This window comes from Melospiza melodia, chromosome 4 (assembly GCF_035770615.1).
Source record: "Melospiza melodia melodia isolate bMelMel2 chromosome 4, bMelMel2.pri, whole genome shotgun sequence".
In the NCBI taxonomy this organism is placed as follows: domain Eukaryota; kingdom Metazoa; phylum Chordata; class Aves; order Passeriformes; family Passerellidae; genus Melospiza; species Melospiza melodia.
This window is the reverse complement of record NC_086197.1, coordinates 24,180,878-24,200,597: the sequence shown is the minus strand read 5'-3', so window position 1 is coordinate 24,200,597 and position 19,720 is coordinate 24,180,878. Positions and strand designations below refer to the sequence as shown.

General features: G+C 44.4%; 1 protein-coding gene across 6 annotated transcripts in view; it reads left to right on the top strand.

The window, feature by feature from the left end:
- LOC134417270 (fatty acyl-CoA reductase 1-like) overlaps positions 1-17,884 on the top strand; it is a 131,110-nt gene extending 113,226 nt beyond the window's left edge. For all 6 annotated transcript variants that reach the window (XM_063154312.1, XM_063154313.1, XM_063154314.1 and 3 more), the window contains exons 9-12: positions 7,342-7,513; positions 11,232-11,361; positions 12,184-12,311; positions 13,338-17,884. In XM_063154312.1, the coding sequence (XP_063010382.1) occupies positions 7,342-7,513; positions 11,232-11,361; positions 12,184-12,311; positions 13,338-13,500 (593 nt within the window). In that variant the 3' untranslated portion in view covers positions 13,501-17,884. The remainder of the gene's footprint in view (positions 1-7,341; positions 7,514-11,231; positions 11,362-12,183; positions 12,312-13,337) is intronic.
- Positions 17,885-19,720: the final 1,836 nt, after the last annotated feature.

Genomic DNA, 19,720 nt, shown 5'->3' with positions numbered 1-19,720 from the left:
ATAAATTTTTTAGAAAGTGAAGAAAGTCTACATATTCTTCTTTCTGGAGTTTGCTGGTGCTCAGGAGTAGGAGCACCATCTGTTTATCAGTCCCTAGGGTGATAGTCTTACACTCAGTTACTGCAGTTCTGTTAAGCCTCTGCAATATGCAAATGTCCCAGATATGCACATCTAGATACCAGTTTGTGGCACCGTGCCATTGCCAGAGCTCAGAAGCAGACCCAACATATTTTGTGCCTTAACATGCAGGGGGAAGGGAAGATTCCCACCTTATCATTTGTTTTTGGGTTAAGAATGCAAGACAGTTTGCTGCCTTAGAGCATCCAGAGGTGTTTTGAAAACAGGCAGACATTTGATGGTGTGGGTCAGATGTGGTTTGAAAGGACATAATGAAGTATTTTTAAAGCTGTCACCCTGGATAAGCGACAGACTAACTCAAACATCAGCCCACTGGAAAATCTGACTGAAAACTAGAAATGTCTTTTTTATTTTTGGGTAGCAGATCAAAGTTTGCTTTCAGTGATTGTCCTGGTTTAGGACAAATTAGGGGAAATCTCCAAAAGGGAGCCCCCCAAACAAAACAAACCTCCAACCACCCCTCCCCCAACACCAGGTTCGGGAAGGAATTTCTCGGAGGAGCAAAGTGGAAAACAAAACCTATTTATTTACAAGTAACAAAAGAACACTCCCCAACACAAGAAAAGGAAAGAAACAGACTGTGTATGGTGAGGGCGCCAGGCTTCTCTTGCAAGCTCCAGGTGTCCTGGACGTCTCAGGTCAGGTCCGGAGCCGGTCCAGTATCTTCAGGGGAGGGTAAGAAAGAGGGAACAAAAGAAAAGAAAAAAAACAGCGCAAAAAGCAGAAAGCAAGCAAGCAAAGCGGCTAGCCAAGCCAAGCAGCAAAAAGCCAAAAGCCAAAAAGGCCTGGTCAAACACTCCCCCCCTCTCTTCCCCGCCCCGCCACAGCAAGACGGCCGGGGGGGGGGAAGAGAGAAAAGGCACAGCTGCCAGACACAACACACGATATTGGGATAAAGGCTGTCAACCCACGACACTCCACCCCTTATCCCATATCGTGAATATACAATAAAAACTTTCATTTCACTTACTCACACCTTTGACACTTACGCATTCCTCTCATCTTACTTGCTCAGACCTTTGACACTTACAGTTTCCTTCTGTGTCACATTCAACAAACAATGACATTCATATATGAGTCTCATCCCACAATCAGGTCTCCCTGAGGTACACACCGTGTTGTTCCATCTTTCTGCATTATCCACCATGTATAACCTGGTCCTTGAGCAAAGACAATCCCACGGATGGGTTTGTCTGTACTCGAGGCAGGGTTGATCCATACTGTCTTTCCCAACAAACCTCCGACATGGGCCACTGGGGCTTTATCCCCATCTACTATATTAAGGAGCTCAGACTGAGCAGGACCTGCTCGGTTGGTGGAACCTCGAGTGTTAACTAACCAGGTAGCCTTTGCCAAATGCTGCTCCCAGTTTTTTAAAGACCCCCCACCCAATGCTTTTAAGGTGGTTTTTAACAATCTATTATACCTTTCCACCTTCCCTGCAGCTGGTGCATGATAGGGGATATGGTATATCCACTCGATGCCATGTTCCCTAGCCCAAGTATTAATAAGATTGTTTTTAAAATGAGTCCCATTATCCGACTCAATTCTCTCGGGAGTACCGTGCCTCCAAAGGACCTGCTTTTCAAGGCCCAAGATAGTGTTACGGGCTGTGGCATGAGACACAGGATAGGTTTCCAACCATCCCGTGGTGGCTTCTACCATGGTTAGTACATAGCGCTTGCCCTGGCGGGTCTGAGGCAGTGTGATGTAATCAATCTGCCAGGCCTCCCCGTATTTGTACTTAGACCACCGCCCCCCATACCAGAGGGGCTTCACCCGCTTGGCCTGCTTAATGGCAGCGCACGTCTCACAGTCACGAATAACCTGTGAAATACTGTCCATGGTTAGATCACCCCTCGGTCTCGTGCCCACTTATAGGTGGCATCTCTACCCTGGTGGCCTGAGGCATCATGGGCCCATCGTGCTAAGAATAACTCTCCCTTATGCTCCCAGTCGAGATCTATCTTCAACTCCCCTATCTTTGCAGCCTGATGTACTTGCTGGTTGTTTTGCTGCTCTTCATTAGCTCTACTTCTGGGGACATAGGCATCTACATGGCGAACCTTCACAGGTAACTTCTCTAACCGAGTAGCGATATCTTTCCACTCTTCCGCAGCCCAAACTGGTTTTCCTCTTCGCTGCCAGTTCACCTCTTTCCATCTCTTCAGCCATCCCCATAGAGCCTTGGCTACCATCCAAGAATCGGTATACAAATAGAGCCTTGGCCACTTCTCTCTCTCTGCAATACCTAGGGCCAGTTGAATAGCTTTGATTTCAGCAAATTGACTGGATTCGCCTTCTCCTTCAGTAGCCTCTGCAACTCGTTGAGTGGGACTCCATACAGCTGCTTTCCACCTCCGTTTCATCCCTATGACGCGACAAGAACCATCGGTGAATAGAGCGTAACGCGTTTCTTCTGCTGGTAACTGATTGTATGGCGGAGCTTCCTCAACCTGGGTCACTGGCTCTTGTTCCTCATCCGCGACACTAAAGCTTTCACCTTCGGGCCAATTTGTAATTATTTCCAGGATCCCAGGGCGATTTAACTTCCCAATTTGAGCGCGCTGCGTAATGAGGGCAATCCACTTACTCCAAGTAGCATTGGTGGCATGGTGGGTAGAGGGAACCTTTCCTCTGAACATCCATCCCAGCACCGGTAGTCGGGGTGCCAGAAGGAGTTGTGCCTCTGTACCAATCACCTCCGAGGCGGCTTGGACTCCTTCATAGGCGGCCAAGATTTCTTTTTCTGTTGGGGTATAGTTATCTTCAGACCCCCTGTAGCTCCGACTCCAAAATCCCAATGGTCGGCCTCGGGTCTCGCCAGGCACCTTCTGCCAAAGGCTCCAAGACAGACCGTGGCTCCCGGCTGCAGAGTAGAGCACGTTCTTCACATCTGGTCCCATCCTGACTGGACCAAGGGCTACAGCATGAGCGATCTCCTGCTTGATCTGGATGAAAGCTTGCTGCTGCTCAGAGCCCCAATGGAAGTTGTTCTTCTTGCAGGTAACCAGATAAAGGGGTCTCACAATCTGACTATACTCAGGGATGTGCATCCTCCAGAAACCTATAGCACCTAAGAAAGCTTGTGTTTCCTTCTTATCAGTTGGTGGGGACATAGCAGTGATTTTGTGAATAACATCCGCAGGAATCTGACGCCGTCCATCTTGCCACTTCACCCCCAAAAACTGAATTTCTTGGGCAGGTCCCTTGACTTTGCTCTTCTTAATGGCAAATCCGGCTTCCAAGAGAACATGAATTATCTTCTCTCCTTTCTTGAACACTTCTATTGCCGTGTTCCCCCAAACAATGATATCATCAATATATTGTAAATGTTCTGGAGCCTCACCCTCTTCTACTGCAGCCTGGATCAGTCCATGAAAGATGGTAGGACTGTGTTTCCACCCCTGGGGCAGTCGGTTCCAGGTATACTGCACTCCCCTCCATGTAAAAGCAAACTGGGGCCTGCATTCTGCTGCCAGAGGGATGGAGAAAAGCGCGTTAGCAATATCGATGGTCGCGTACCACTTTGCTGCCTTGGACTCCAGCTCGTACTGCAGTTCCAGTATGTCCGGTACAGCCGCACTCAGTGGTGGAGTCACTTCATTCAAGGCACGATAGTCCACAGTCAGTCTCCATTCTCCGTCAGATTTTCGCACAGGCCAGATAGGGCTGTTGAAGGGTGAGTGGGTTTTACTGACCACCCCTTGGCTCTCCAGCTCTCGGATCATTTTGTGGATGGGGATCACGGCATCTCGATTCGTCCGGTACTGCCTGCGGTGCACTGTTGAGGTGGCAATTGGCACTCGTTGTTCCTCTACCTTCAAGAGTCCTACTGCAGATGGGTTCTCTGATAGTCCAGACAAGGTATTCAATTGTTTAATACACTCTATCTCCACTGCAGCTATTCAAAAAGCCCACCTGAATCCCTTAGGATCTTTGTAATAGCCATTCCGGAGGAAGTCTATGCCCAAAATACACAGAGCCTCTGGACCAGTCACAATCGGATGTTCCTGCCACTCCTTCCCAGTCAAGCTCACCTCAGCTTCCAACAAAGTCAACTGTTGTGATCCCCCCGTCACTCCAGCAATGGAAACAGGTTCTGTGCCCACGTGTTCCGATGGCATTAAGGTACACTGTGATCCAGTGTCAACCAATGCTTCATAGTCTTGTGGCTCTGATGTGCCAGGCCATCTGATCCACACCTTCCAGAAAACCCGGTTCTCCCGTGCCTCTTCCTGGCTGGAGGCAGGGCCCCTCTAAGCCAGATTGTCCTTCTTTCCTTGGGCATATGCCTTAGAAGTTCCTTCAAGGGGATCGGACATGTCATCGTCATCAGCATACTTAACATCTCGGCTACGAGCGACCGGAGCTGCTATCCTTTTGGTGATACTTTCTCTTTTCTTCAAATCACGCACCCGTTGTGCCAAAGCAGCGGTGGGTTTTCCATCCCATCTCCTCATGTCTTCTCCAGACTCACGCAGAAAAGCCCATAACTCAGCCCGTGGGATGTACCTTCTCTCCCCATCAAAGGAGCGCCAGCGTTGGACACCAGGGCCTCTAATTTGTACAGCTGAGATTTGAATAAGGTCCTCCTTAATCTCTTCCCGGAGTTTCTTATGATTCTCCTCTATTTTGTCCTCTAGTTTCTGCAGTCGGGTTTCCACTGCTGCAATTCTGGCATGAGTTGGGCCATGCACAGCATCTGCATACGCTCGAAGCTTCTTTGCCATATCGAGCACAGTCTCATATGTATCATCCCGCTTCATTATTGCTAGGGCAGAAGCGTATTCAGGTGGCCCAAGTCGCACAAGTTTCCTCCACATTACAGGTGTGCATGGTACCAGGTCCGGATTCCTAGTTGTTGTATCATCTGAGAAAATGAGCTCTGCCACCGCCATCTCTCTCAGGCGTTGGATCCCCTGTTCTATGGTCTTCCACCGTGTCTGCTGCATATAGAGATCATCCGTACACAGGTATCGTTCTGCTACGCTTCTTAGGACCCGTTCCCAGAGGCTGTGAGGGTTAGCCCCCCTCATCATACCTTGATCAATGACAGGATCATGTGACAGGGATCCCAAATGCCTCGCTTCAGTACCATCCAAAATCGTAACCTCCCCTGCAGCATCCCAAAGGCGGACTAACCAACTAATTATAGATTCGTCAGGTTGTCGTCTGTAATCCTTTCTTAGGCCTCTGAGGTCCTTCAGAGAAAAGGAGTCAATATTAGCTCCAGATTCTGTGCCCCTTGATGTGGCCTCTGATTTTGGTGAGGGTCCATCTCCTGCATCATCATCATCATCCTCCACCTTTCGATCAGTGTTGCCTTTACACTTTCCACCTCTTGTATTAGCTGCAACAGCCATGGTTTGGGGCCTATTGTCTGATTCAGCTGCTAGCCTGGAGCCTGGGATGTTAGCTGCAGCCTGGGTCACTGGGATAGTAACTAACTTATCTCCCTGTTCCCTTTCTGCTATCTGCTCCTCCACAGTATCTAGCAGAGTACGGTAAACAAACGCCAAGGCCCAGCTCACTGCAGTAACCCTTTCCTCCTTAGTATTACCATGGCACTTCTCCCTCAAATACTTTGCCACCTCGACTGGATCCTGAATTTGATCAGATGGAAAGTCCCAGTCTATAGGATCGGAAAATTCCTTTAAAGTCTGGCCCATGTCCTCCCATTTCCCACTACAGTCAAGATTTTTCCTGCTTTGTTTTTCTCCTAAGTCAGGAGTGTCTCTAACCCCTCTAGAAATCTCAGTCTTCATTTTATACACACTCCAGACAGTATAGAAAAGGCTTAATAAATTAAATGCCAGAAAGATGGTGTCTTTCAAACTCAGGGGAAATTCAGTATTTTCTAATAGAGATGTCAACAATTTGGAGGACAAGAAGGAAGACAAAGGCTGAAAAGCCCCTTCCCCTTCTTCTCCCCAAACAAACTGAGTAAACAACCATAACAACAATCCATACATTCCTGAAATAAAGTCCAGCATTTTTATCCGACACATCATCACACATAAGACCAGCACAATGACTATTCTGGTTAGTGCCCCCCGCTTACAAAAGCTACTTATTAGGGACAACATCAGAGCTATTTTTGGGTAAGGAAATAACCCCAGGGACCACGAAAGTATTAAAACTTCAAAAACCCCTAGGGACCAGAAATACCGGCAAGCTTCCACTCCAAATGACATTATGAATCACCAATATGCCCACCAAAATAGCCAAAACCAAAATATTATTGTTATAGGTTTTTTTTCCACTGTTTTTTGGCCTCCGTTTCCCGGCCAATGCACCAAAAAGTATATTGTCCTGGTTTAGGACAAATTAGGGGAAATCTCCAAAAGGGAGCCCCCCAAACAAAACAAACCTCCAACCACCCCTCCCCCAACACCGGGTTCGGGAAGGAATTTCTCGGAGGAGCAAAGTGGAAAACAAAACCTATTTATTTACAAGTAACAAAAGAACACTCCCCAACACAAGAAAAGGAAAGAAACAGACTGTGTATGGTGAGGGCGCCAGGCTTCTCTTGCAAGCTCCAGGTGTCCTGGACGTCTCAGGTCAGGTCCGGAGCCGGTCCAGTATCTTCAGGGGAGGGTAAGAAAGAGGGAACAAAAGAAAAGAAAAAAAACAGCGCAAAAAGCAGAAAGCAAGCAAGCAAAGCGGCTAGCCAAGCCAAGCAGCAAAAAGCCAAAAGCCAAAAAGGCCTGGTCAAACACTCCCCCCCTCTCTTCCCCGCCCCGCCACAGCAAGACGGCCGGGGGGGGGGAAGAGAGAAAAGGCACAGCTGCCAGACACAACACACGATATTGGGATAAAGGCTGTCAACCCAAGACAGTGATCTAATGAAATTTTAGCACTTACTAATTTCTTTTACATCTGCTGCAGGTGAAAGCAGAAATGCAGCTTCTTGAAGCTCTTAAAGCTGCCTGCTTTTCCTCATTTATGCTTAGGTGCTTTGACAAGGAGGTTTTTGTCTACCAGTGTTAAGTGTGGAGCAGGATTGGGTTTCAAATAGGCAATAGATGGAATTGTCAATTTTCATGGCAGAAGGGACAACCTGGTCCAAGCTCTGGTGACACAATTCAGAGAGCTGTGGGCTGGAGGTGTGAAGCACAGCACCTTGGGCTGTGCTACACTGTGCTCCCAGCCCATCTGGAAGTGAGTGATTGCCAGTGAAAAATGCATGTTCCCTTGCAGGCCAGTATGTCATGTCCACATTCAAAAGGAACCCCCTGGAGCAGGCCTTCCGAACACCCAATGCTCACATGACCTCCAGCTACTTGATTAACCAGTACTGGATCACTGTTAGCCACAAGGCACCCGCCATCCTGTACGACCTGTACATGAGACTCACAGGGAGAAAGCCCAGGTAAGGAATGGTGCCATCAGCCTCCTGCATACCCGCCACTCCAGTGGAGAGCCAAGCTTGAACCTGTCATTAGAACTGGAGTCCTTGAGCTTCTTCCTGTCCCTTTCTCTTGAGGAAAATGAGGAAATGCGTGGCTGTAGTTAAACACAGCCTAGAGTTCGCACCCTTCCCACCACCTGGAGAACAGCACATCTTTTGAACTTGGCTTTACAGACTTCAGAGGTTCCCAAGGCAGACAAGGGCTGGTAGTCTTGTCTTCTCTATATCCAGATCTCTACCACTTCAGCTTTCCAATGGAATCACCCCTATCTGGCATATGGACTTGAGCCTGACAAGGTTTAGAACATACCAGCTAATACATTTTTTTTCCCATAAATCAGATCCCTAAGTAGCTGTTTCCAGCACAGGTCTGAAATCTAGGAAGCAATTGTTTCTGAGTATGATAAAATTCTAATTGTATTTAGGAGGGCAGTTCACCAATATGGATGGTATTTGAGCCCTGGCAGTGGTAGGGCTTGGAGGAACAGCAATATCTATGTCCTGTGTGGAAGGAATCCTCTTGTAAGTAACATTACTCCAGACATTGTCCTCCTTTACTACTCTGACACCACAGAGGAGGATTTGTTGGGCAGTGTGAGAACAGGATGACAGCACTGTGTTGATGTCAGCTGCTCTGATTTATCCCTGACATTCTGCTTTGGAGGCAGATTGGTCCATAAAAAGACTTCCAGTTATCCCAAAGGAAAAAATTACCCTAGAAATAGAGGTAAATTGAAAATTAGGCTGGAATCTCCAATCTTTGTTGAAATGGGCAGCAGTAAGATCTTGGCACTGCCATTGCAAGTGACATTTCTTTTCATGAAACTGATTGGCATAATTAACCAGTGGACACTGCCTGCAAAAAATGCTGTAGTTAAATGTCAAACAAAACTCAGCATCATCTTCTGGACTTTAAGATTTGCAGCCTCAGCAAAGATGGCTCCCCAATGAAGTTGGGAGTTTTCTAAGTCTTCTTTTTTTTAATATAGTTCTCCTTTTCTTTTTATACACTACTTCAGCTCATCCAGGTATTGCTGCAATGTGGTAGAAAGCACAGTAGCAGCTCATAGTTTCTTCTCTTCCTAGATACCTGAATATCAGACCTTTATGGTCCAAGGACAGTAAACCACATGAAATAAAAAAAGAAGCCTTTTTAGGTGTAAGCTCATTTCACATAAATTTCCAGATAGCAAGCAAAACTGCCCTAAGTGCTTTCCTGTGAGTGCTGCGCATCCATCTATGACTTAGTAGTCCCTTGGGGCAATCCTGTCTCACCTGAGGATCTCCTCGTGCAAGGCTCTGTATGGGAGCAAATAAAGAAATAATTGCTGTAAACAGTTTATTAGAAGACAAAAAGCATGTCTGAACTGTGGCCACAGTGAGAGCTAATACTCAATTTATTCCTCTTAGTTCCTTCATAGCGGAGAATGAGATTTCCTGTAAGAAAACTTTGTCATATTTCTACTTAGTTGATGTTTTGCAGAAGACCTCTCCTTCATACAAATTATTAGTCAATGTTTTGAATGTGGTCACATCAACTGAGCTCAGACAGTTGACATGAAATGCAGTTTTTGCACACACCTCTTCAGACCATAGAATCACAGACTGGTTTGGGTTGGAAGGAAGCTTTAAGATCATCCAGTTCCACCCCTGCCATGTGCAGGGACACCTTCCACTATCCCAGATTGCCCAGAGCCCTATCCAGCCTGGTCTTGGGCACTTCCAGGGATAGGGCGGCCACAGCTTCTCAGGGCAACCTTTGCCAGGGCCTCACCACCCTCACAGGGAAGCTTTTTTCCCTCATATTAAAGAGTTGGTTCTCTTACCCTTTCTTTTTTCTGTCACTCTCCATTAGTCCTAAGCACTTTAAAGATTTCAGGAAGTCAGCTTGAGAGGAGCTTTAGATCTTTCCAATCTAAAGCTTTTCTTCCTCCCAAGTTCCTAAAATGTATTAAAATATTCACAAAGCTTGGCCCCATGGTGTTTGCCCTACACAAGAGGATTATTCTGAAATCATTTTAAAGCAGTTAAACTGTATTCAGTCAAGGTGCACATTCAGAATGAAGGTTTCTTTAATGTGATGGTCTGCTTTGCTTCTAAAATGAAAGCCGCTTCTCAAAAGACTGCCTGTCTAAGGTTTTATAGTGCTCTTTCCAGTTGCTTTGGGAGAGCTGCACAGTTCTGCTTTAAACTGACTCATTGTGTATTGCTGTGCTGTATTGAGTGCTTATCACAGCGGCATTCATATGCGCTTAGGGAGAGGCCAGCCTAGCACCATTCTCCCACAGACTGCCACCTTTTATTTGTCACAGCAGCTGTGTTACCCCCTAGGCAGCTCAATATTTTGCATGAAAACAGCTCTTTTTTCCACAAAAATCAGCCTTTTAATGCTTTTTCTTGCCCTTACCCAGTCTGAGAGGACATGGTGTCCTTTCAGAATTGACCAAGTCCTGTACATCATACTTTAAAAACAACTGCCAGTGGCCTTTTTTACTCATGAACACTGGGACAACTGAAATAATCCTGCAGGGTAGGACAGCATTACTGTCATCCACTTTTGTATAAAAAATTAGTAAGATAAGGCCAAGACACAACAGAGGACTTAAACCTACATTTCCCAAGTCCTTAAGCAGTTATGCCTCTGAAGCAAGACAGCAGAGACGTGGAGCTGTTGGAGGAGGTCCAGAGGACAGCCATACAGATGGTCAGAGGGCTAGAGCACCTCTCCAATGAGGACAGGTTGGGAGAGCCAGGACTGTTGAGGCTGGAGAAGAAAAGGCATGTGGGAGACCTGGTAACAGTTTTTCAGTACTTTAAGCAGACCGATGGGAAAGAAGAGGAAGGACTCTTATCATGCAGCATAATCATAGGATAGGGAGGAATGGTTTCAAACTGAAAAAAAAGTACATTTAGGTTATATAGGAGGAAATTCTTCCCTGTGAGGCTGGTGAGGCCCTGGCACAGGTTACCCAGAGAAGCTGTGGCTGCCCCATCACTGGAAGTGTTCCAGGCCAGGTTGGATGGGGCTTGGAGCAACCTAGGGTAGTGGAAGGTGCCCCTGCCCATGGCAGGGGTTGGAACTGAGATGATCTTCAAGGTCCCTTCCAACCCAAACTACTCTGTGATTCTTTGGTTCTGTCTGAAAACTGAAGATGAGCAAATGACTTCTGATCTCAGTGTCCATACTGCAGATGTGGTCACCAAATACTGGGGCTAATGCCAAAAATCAGAGCCTTGCTTCAGTACACAACTCAGGCTTGGGAGTAGAAGAAAATTCCTGTGCCAGAAAGAAAAGTACCCACCTTGAGAACAGCAACACTGTACACCAACTTTGTGGTGCAGGCTTCATACCAGCTCAGATGGGCTCTTCCCTCCATAGCGGTGGAACATGAGGTAGACACAGCTTCCAAACCTTGCTTAGGTCAGACCAGTGAGGTGGACATCAGTGGCAATGATGTTGGCTCCCATGTTGGAGCCGACAATAAAAGCTGGCTAGCTCTAGGCTCGAGCTCAGCTGGAGCAGTTGGGATTTGCTGGGCAAGTTCTCAGCCTAGCAAGTAGCAGGGCAGTGCTCAGGAGGAATTGGAATGTGTATTCACCTGGATTGGTGGAAACACAAACCAGCAGCTACATAAGGTCATACTTCCTGCTCATCTCTGATGCTCCCCCTTTGTTTCAGAATGATGAAGATTATCAATCGGCTGCACAAGTCTATGACACTCCTGCAATATTTCTCCACCCAGTCCTGGAACTGGTCTTCAGATAATATGAATATGTTAATGAGTCACCTTAACACAGAAGACAGAAAGGTAAATATGTCTTGAATATGGGTTGCTAATCTCATATTCTTTCATCTGCAGCAATTATTTTTGGTGTATTGTGGAGCATTTAAATAATATCTGGATGATTGGAATTGTTTTTAATCTGAAATTATTTATTTCAGGAGCTTTCCATTTATTACAGGAGAATGTTTTCAGGTCACTGACAACCCAGCCTATTCTATGAAAACTTCTTCCTCTCTACAAAGCCTTTCTTTGCTCTAAGAGACAGCTGCCTGAGAATTTGCTAACAATTTGTCCAATATGAGCACCCAAAATTAACTGGGGTAGTTGGCTGCAACAAGATTTTGTTTATGCCAAACACCAGAGTGATCTGTTTCTTGGACTTCTGTTGATCTAGCTGCCAAAAGAGAATGCAGCACAGCTGAGAGTGACACTGATGCAGATGTCCTGTTGACTCAATGTCCAGTTAATTTATTTACACATAATTTTAGTGACATGTTAAAACTGCATGGAGGTTTTCATTTGAATCTGTTTGCCTGTGTGGAATGCCATTTTTCTTCCATGATTCTCTGTGTGTGTGTGTGTGTGTGTGTGTATACAAGTTGCTACCTGACTTTATTTTTTGCCAACTAGCACTCCATTTCTGCTTGCTTTGCCCAGATTCCCAGCTGGGTGGGACATTAATCAGCAGCTGTGAAACACAGTCTGTCAGTGCTTGGAGCTCAGTGGCTTTGAGTATTTCAGAGAGAGGGCCTAGTCAGGAATAGAGATCAATGAAGAATTGATGCTTCAAGTGAACTTGCTTTGAACTCTGGTGTTCAGCTTTCATTGTTTGTCTTTAAATCCCAGTTATACAACTTTGATGTTCGCCAGCTGCACTGGTCAGAGTACATTGAGAGCTACTGCATAGGTGCTAAGAAATACTTGCTAAATGAGGACATGGCTGGAATTCCAGCAGCAAAGCAACATCTACGCAAGTAAGTCACATGCAGGGACAAAGAGAAGAGCTCCTGGCTAACTTTGGGGAAAATAAGTCTAACTACATTGCAAAAAAAAACCCCAAAATAATATTATTATTATCGTTATCATTATCATTGATTAAAATTGAGATAACTTATTTCTTATCACAGCGGTTTGTCAGTATTTACAAACATAGAATAAGGGGATAGTTGGCCATAGCAGGGAATCCTAAACAAGTTCATTAATCATGGATCATTTTTAGGAAATTCATAGGGACCTCAGGAATGGACTGCTGACTGCCTTAGACTGTGAACTGTGATGCAGTGATAAAGTTTACCTTAAAAGGGCTCTTAGAAAAATGAACCAAGTTTTGAGGTCTTTAGGTGTCTTTTTTTCCCTTGGTCAAGCACTGGGAAAATGAGAATTAGAGAACTGCAGAAACTTTTGCTTGACAGAAAGAGGACAGGATCATTACAATCTGAAAAATTCAGTAATACCACTGAAATTGATGCTGTAAATTAACCCACTCCCCCCAAAAAATAAAATATCCCAGTGCTGCTGTATTGCAACAGTGAAGACCATTTATGATCATTGTATAATTTCACAACTCTAAAGATGGGGTTTCACCCAAATAAGAGAACCCTGCTTGTCAACTCCTGTGAGTTTCTCTAGGCTGCCACAGTTACTGCAAAGTGAGAGATAACAAATATATGAAACTGAAGTAGAAAGTATTGGACACAGACTGTCCTAAAGAAAAACCTCTCCATATGACTTCGCTCTGGTTTGAAATGAGAGAAGAACAAGAGTGAATTCCAGTACAGCTATTCCACCTACACCATGAACTATTCACTGTACTCCAGCTTTAGCACAGTCCTTGGCAAGACCAAGGACTCCAGCACAGCATCTCCACTAAAACAGGAATAGCAAAAAGCCCAAGGGCCACTTGTAAATAGGATTTATTCCTGAATTACCTGTATGAAATGCAGGGGGCTGGTGAGCTGCTTGTAGTTTATGTGTTTCTTGATAAGATGCCTCTTTCCCAGGCTGAGGAACATCCGATACGCATTCAACACCACCCTCCTCGTGATCATCTGGCGCATCTTCATCGCAAGGTCGCAGATGGCTCGAAACATCTGGTACTTTGTGGTGAGCCTCTGCTACAAGTTCCTGTCCTACTTCAGGGCATCCAGCACCCTCAGGCACTGAAGCCATCCATCAGCAGCCAGCCTCTTCCAGAAGGACCTCCATCTCTTCTAATCAGCAACTGTGGGCATTGAGGTCTGAAAGTAGCAGAAAAATCCACTCCCTCCAACAGCAGCTGGCACTTATTGTACACTGTTACATGCTTACCTTTTTAATTTTAACTAATGCTTTAATATATGGTCTTTCTTCCATCGGACCAGGCCAATTTTTAAAGCCATAACTGAAGCTTTAGGAACAGGTCAAGCTGGGACCCTCCCATCTAAAGTCAGATGTACAAGAGTAAGGATTAATCAAAGTCATTGTCCTCCCATGTACTACTCCTTAGGCTATCTTAATCCCATCTTCTTCCTCAAAAGAGGCAAATTTAAAGCATGACCTTGGAAGACAAGGATGCCACCAGAGAAGACCCAGCTGAGGAAATGAACCTGTAAGAGGTCTTCCTAAAGCAGCTATTTGTTCATTCTCATTCAGTGAAATGGTACCTTACTTAAAAAACAAGATTACACCTTCTCACTTTTTCAAAACTTAGGAGGGGGAAACATCAGTCACATGAGGCCAGTGAACACACAGAACAGTTTTCAGATCTTGTGTTGCTGCTGAGGACTGATGCTTTCAAGCCATACCTGAAGACACATGTAAAATTCATGCACCTGTGTTAACTTGGCTCATTCACAAGCTGCTTTCTTACAAAGAGGTCTTCTTTTCTCCCTGTGGTTAAGATTTCAGTCTATTAAAAAATTCGTGGTCTTGCATTTATCACATTTGTTTGGGACATTTTGGAGGTCTTGAAAAATGCTGTATTAACCCTGAGAATGAAGAGAAGACTTCATAAAAATCAGAAGAAGAATACAGAAACCTGTCATTATTTTTAAAGTATGAGTCTTTTTTTCCCCTGCAGGAAATCTCTCTTCCTGTAGCTCAAAACCAGTCTGATACTGGGCTTTCATTACAGCTAAATCACTTTGCAGTTGATCATTTCCAGTGGCAAAGAAAGTGTAACGACACACATGAAGGAAACATCATTGGGCCTGTTCTGCTGCCGTTCCTGTCAGGAGGCATTAAAAAGTCTGAAATTTGTTTTTCTTGAGAATAGTTAAATGTTGGATTTAATGATCTTAAAGGTCTTTTCTGAACTAAGCAGCTCTGTGATTCTTTGACTTCTCTGTAAGAACAGTCATGCAACTATGAAGGTAATGCACTTTGTCCTGCAGTTTAGAATTTTCAGAATTTGATTTTTCAGAGTTTTAGAATTAAATTGCAGTTTAGAAAGGAAGCCAAGGACCTTCCCAATGCTCATGGCTGTTGGAGATCCTTGTTTCTTACAGTGAATTGTAAATTCCTGTGGGGGCAGAGAGAGTAGCAGGTGCAACAACAGCAACCAATTTACTGCATTGTCAGATTTCAGAGTCAAATCTTACACTGAAATATTATTTATTCAGATAAAACTGAATAAGCACTTTTAAGATGATCAGTCTTCACTGCAGCACCCAGTTTCTCTAATCCTGTGTCATGCCAGCTGTCTGAAAAAGTAATGCTATACAAAAAAACACAACAAAGTAACACAGTTGCTCTTTTGTGAGCTGAGAAGAGCAGAGAATTTACAAATCTGGAATTCCTCAGAAATTATACTTGGTTTTGGTACTGAAGGTCGGAGCAAATTATGACAGTGCATTTATATCTGAGCACTTCAAGCTGGTTCAGAAATCTTTCTAGAGGTTCAAGGAATTAATCTTGCCCCCTATGCCCCAGAGGTCTGATTCCAGGCAATTGCCAAAGGGTGCCTGCAGCAGGACCTGAGCAGAAATGTGGTGTCCGGAATGGCAGAGCTCTGAAGTTGCCTGCCACACTTTTGCATTTGTCACACACTGCTTTTGATCTGTGCTTAAATAGGTCAAGCACCCAGTTTACAAAGATGCAAATTTCTGAAGCTCTTGCCTTGGAAATGTGCTTCCTGTAGTGAAACTGGTTGTTGGGCGTGTGTTTTCCAGCTTCAGGGCATGCTGTGCAAGGTGTCACCACCTGGGAAACCTGGAGCTGTGTGTTGGGGGGCTGAGGACCAACGTTCCCTGTCCAGTGCTGCCACAGCAATGTTTTGGGGAAGACTATGGCGCTGTACTTTGCTACCTTAGTGGGGCTGAGACAGGTTGCTGCAGGGATTCCTCCAGGAAGAGCGCATTCCCTCAGTTACATCATCTGGTCATCAGGCAGCTTGCAGTCCTCATAGGAAAGGCTAAAACACAAAGCAAACCATAACTGTCAATCACTTTGAAACAAACTTCCACTCAAACATCAGGAGATAATTTCGACGCTTATCCTGAAAGTCTTTTTAAGTGACTTGCCTTATGGACAAAGAGAAGCAACACTGAAGGGGATCATAAGTCTTGGGTTGTGCACATGATAGACAAAAGCCTGGGTCTCAGAAAAGTCAAAGGTGCAGAGCTGCTACATCAGTCAGCTCTCTTGAGAGTAAAGTGCCCCACCTTTCCTTCCCCTTCCCTACTCATGCCAGGAATTCCTCCCAATATGCCTGTAGGCATTCACAGTTGTGTGCACTGGCTGTATTGTCTCCACAAGTCTGAGGTTTATTTTTTGCTCCCCTGAGAATATCCAGACCTGGTTTTCTGAACACACAAAAACCTGCATTCAGAACAGCGGTGGTGTGACATTTTAAGGCTCTTCAGCATTTTGCTGAAGGAAACAGCTGCAGAAAAGCTACTCAGCCCCAGAAAAACAGCAGGAGTTGTTTGGGTTGGAAAAACAGAGCTGTTGCAGAGGGTGTCTGCTCTTCTGGACACCTTTCATAGCCCACACAGCCAGCAGCTGGCTCCAGAGCTCTGGCCTTTCTTGGAGCAGATCAAGCTGTTTGTTTTAACACACATGTAACATGAAGGGGAACTTGAATCCTTAATCCATTTTTTTGTGGCCTGAAATGTTTCCAGCTGATTGTCTGACGCACAGACGTATTTCAGAAAGCCTCAGTGTAGGGGCTGATGTGTGGCAGTGGCCCTTGAGTGCCAGTTGTAACTGTCATCATGGGGAGCTGGGCCTAAGAACTTGTTTTCACCTCAAACAGTGGCTGATGTTCAAAGGTTTACTTTGTGCTCCTCAGTGGATTTGTTTGTGCTCTGAAGAAACCCAAGCCTTGGGGAAGATATCTGAAAGAAAAAACTGAGTATCATTTCACCATCAGCAACAGGCAGAAGCTTGCAATTAACAAGTATCTTTTTTTTTTTAATTAAATGGTGATAACAAAACAAACAAACAAACCACAACAAATCCCGACAAATAATCTGTGTTTTAACTGCCTTTTGAACAACAACCAAAGCTGTTTATTGTCAGCATGTCTGTTACTAAAAAAATTAAATTTCTTACCCCTCCACCCTCCTCTGTTCTATGTTAAGAAACAATTTTTCCTCAGTAGGGAGGGAGAGCTAACAGACCCACTGATAAATTACAGGTTGTTGGCTCATTACCCAGCTCCTGCAGAAATGTGTTCTTTTACATTTTCTAAGGAAACATGAGTACATCTGCCTGTGTGTACAGCTGCATCTTCCAGCACCAGACAACATGGTAAAAGCTGTGGAGCTCATCCTGAAATGCGAGGCTGTGCTTGTTTGGAGTGCCCTGTTCCACTTCAGTTTACCACAAAACGATTAACCGTCGTGTAAAAGGAACCTAACCTGTAGCTGTTAATCAAGTCATTATCATGAATAAGCAACTGTGAAAAGAGGGAGGGGGCATCCTTTTGTTTGTAAATAAGCTACAGCTTCATGGTTGAAAGCATGCTGTTGTTCTTCCAGCATTGACTACCGCTGAAAGCAAGGATGAACATTCAGTACAACTTTAGTACAATTGGACCCCTTATTCTAGCAGAGAGCAAATAACATTCCCCAGAAGGTAAGTGGTGAACACCCCATTACATGATGCTAAATATTGGTATGAAGGTGGTACAGATTTACTTAAAGAGAATTAAAATCCAGAAAATAAAGCGTATTTGGGGAATAATTAAAGATGTACTATCCCACTTTTCTCTATTGCTTAAAAGCTAGCTGTGAATTGTTTTTTCAGAGGAGTATGAAGCCACTTAGAAAAGGTTTCTTGTCCTTATATGATCTTGGCTGACCCCAGTTTATAGTAAAATATTTACTCTTCCACCGTCCAGAGTTTCTACAGTTCTATCTGCTATTTCTATCCTCTTGTTAGCTATGAGACAATTTCCTGTTATAAATCTTAATTACAGAGTTTCTAATGTTAAGGTGTAACCTTTTGAGCTCTCAAATCAGATAAAATGGTCAAACCACAAATTGTGTGAACCTCAGCTGTAAAATTGTTAATATGATGTTTATGTTATTTGAAACATTTAATAAAACAAAATATTTTAAAGCTATGGTCATTTTGCATTGCTTGGTTTGCTAGAGGAGGTGGTTACTTGCTGGCCATTGCAGTTGAGCAGAGGCTGCCTCTCCAGCACATCTGTCCACATCTGCAGCACAGCTGTCAGTGGAACGGCAGCCCCACCTACAGGAGAGAAACACATTCTAAAGGCTGCAGTAATGAGACTTCAACCCCGATAGAGAAGACTGAAAGGTCCTACTGTGATGAGTGTCCTATGGAAACTCAGAGGGGCAGCAAAGAAAAATTGGGAGTAACCAGCCAATTTCCCCGAACAACATCCCATTTGTACCTGAGTATATTACCGCAAATTTTTCGTTTAAGTATAGAGACCTCACCTCATAATATTAGTTTTCTGTCAAGCAAGAGTAGATAATATCTAGTAATTATCTCTCACTTCCTTGCAATGTAGCATACTTCAATGAGTGGAAAAGACACAGCATTATCATGACCCTTTGCTTAATGAAAATTATTTCCAATCCTGAAATTCAGGGCATATATCAAAGATACCACTTTCATTTTGTTAGCAAATCTTTCCTTAAAATATAATTTTCCATTTTTAATATGTAAATGTGATCTTTATGGAGGAAAAAAAAAATTCCAGTAAGATGCATCAATGAAAGAAAGCCATCAGCAACAAAGTTCAAATTCTTTACAAGGAACAGATTTTAACATCAACCTGCATTCTTCAGTATTTAAGGGTTTTTTTCTGACATTCTAAACTGCCCAGTATTATCAAGGCAAATAATAAATAAATGAGGAAAATTGCATTAATTTTCATATTTTAAGGGAAGCAGAAATAGGGGGGGAAGAAAATGATGTAAAGTAGGATAAATCCTTAGCTGATAATACCACAGGTCACACAGAATAAGCACCAGGTCTCAAGGGAAGGCATCACAGCCAATTTTCCCCATCTCCCTCAGTTAACGACAACTGGTGTTCATTAAGAACTGAGCCCACAGGTCCCGGTTCCTAACTCCCAGGATTATTTGGCTGTGAAATGTGCTGTGGATAAATTGGATTTCTGGACTCACACCCTACCTATGGAATGGGTACCACAGCAGTGGAAGCTGAATTAACCCAGAACCCATCCAGAGCCAGGAGAGGGCCACACATACTCATATACTTCTCTTGCCACAGTTGCCTTGATGATACAAATTCCTGCAGCTGCCTGCACTGCAGTCTCAGGGGTGACTTGCTCCTTCCAGGGAAGCAGCAAATAACACCCAGTCCCAAATGAAAAAGCCACAACAGGAGCGCACAGCAAAAGAAATGCATCTTCTGTAAAAGAAGATTAGGCAAGAGGGGATCAAGAGAATAGCTCTGGAGCTGCCAATGTGATCCAACTTTTCCCAGTCTTCCCTGAACAAGGTATGGAGAGAGCTTTGCAGAGGGCCTTCAAACAGGAATTCCCACTTCAGCTTGTGCCCTGACTTTGTATTTCTAATTCAGTTCTCACTGCAAGCTCTTTCTCTCTGTTATGTTTGCCCAATTATCCCATCATAAAAAAACCCAAACAATATTTGATATAGCAGCAATTTTAATTGAATAGTTTAGAAAATATATATTGAAAATATTATTTGATTAAAAATAAGGGATAATTTGGTTCCAATAATAGCGCATAAGCAAAAGATAACCGCGGGCTACGGAGTGCAGGGCTCTTGGACCCTTGTCACCTCACGTACAAGCTTGCCAAATGAAGATTCTCCCCTTCTATGCCATATGTCAATGTCATCTCCTCCCATTTTCGATTCATCACACTTCTAACTCTGCCCTCATCACCACCACTCGGTTTGGTGGTCGCACAAGTCTTTGGGGGTTGTCACTGATG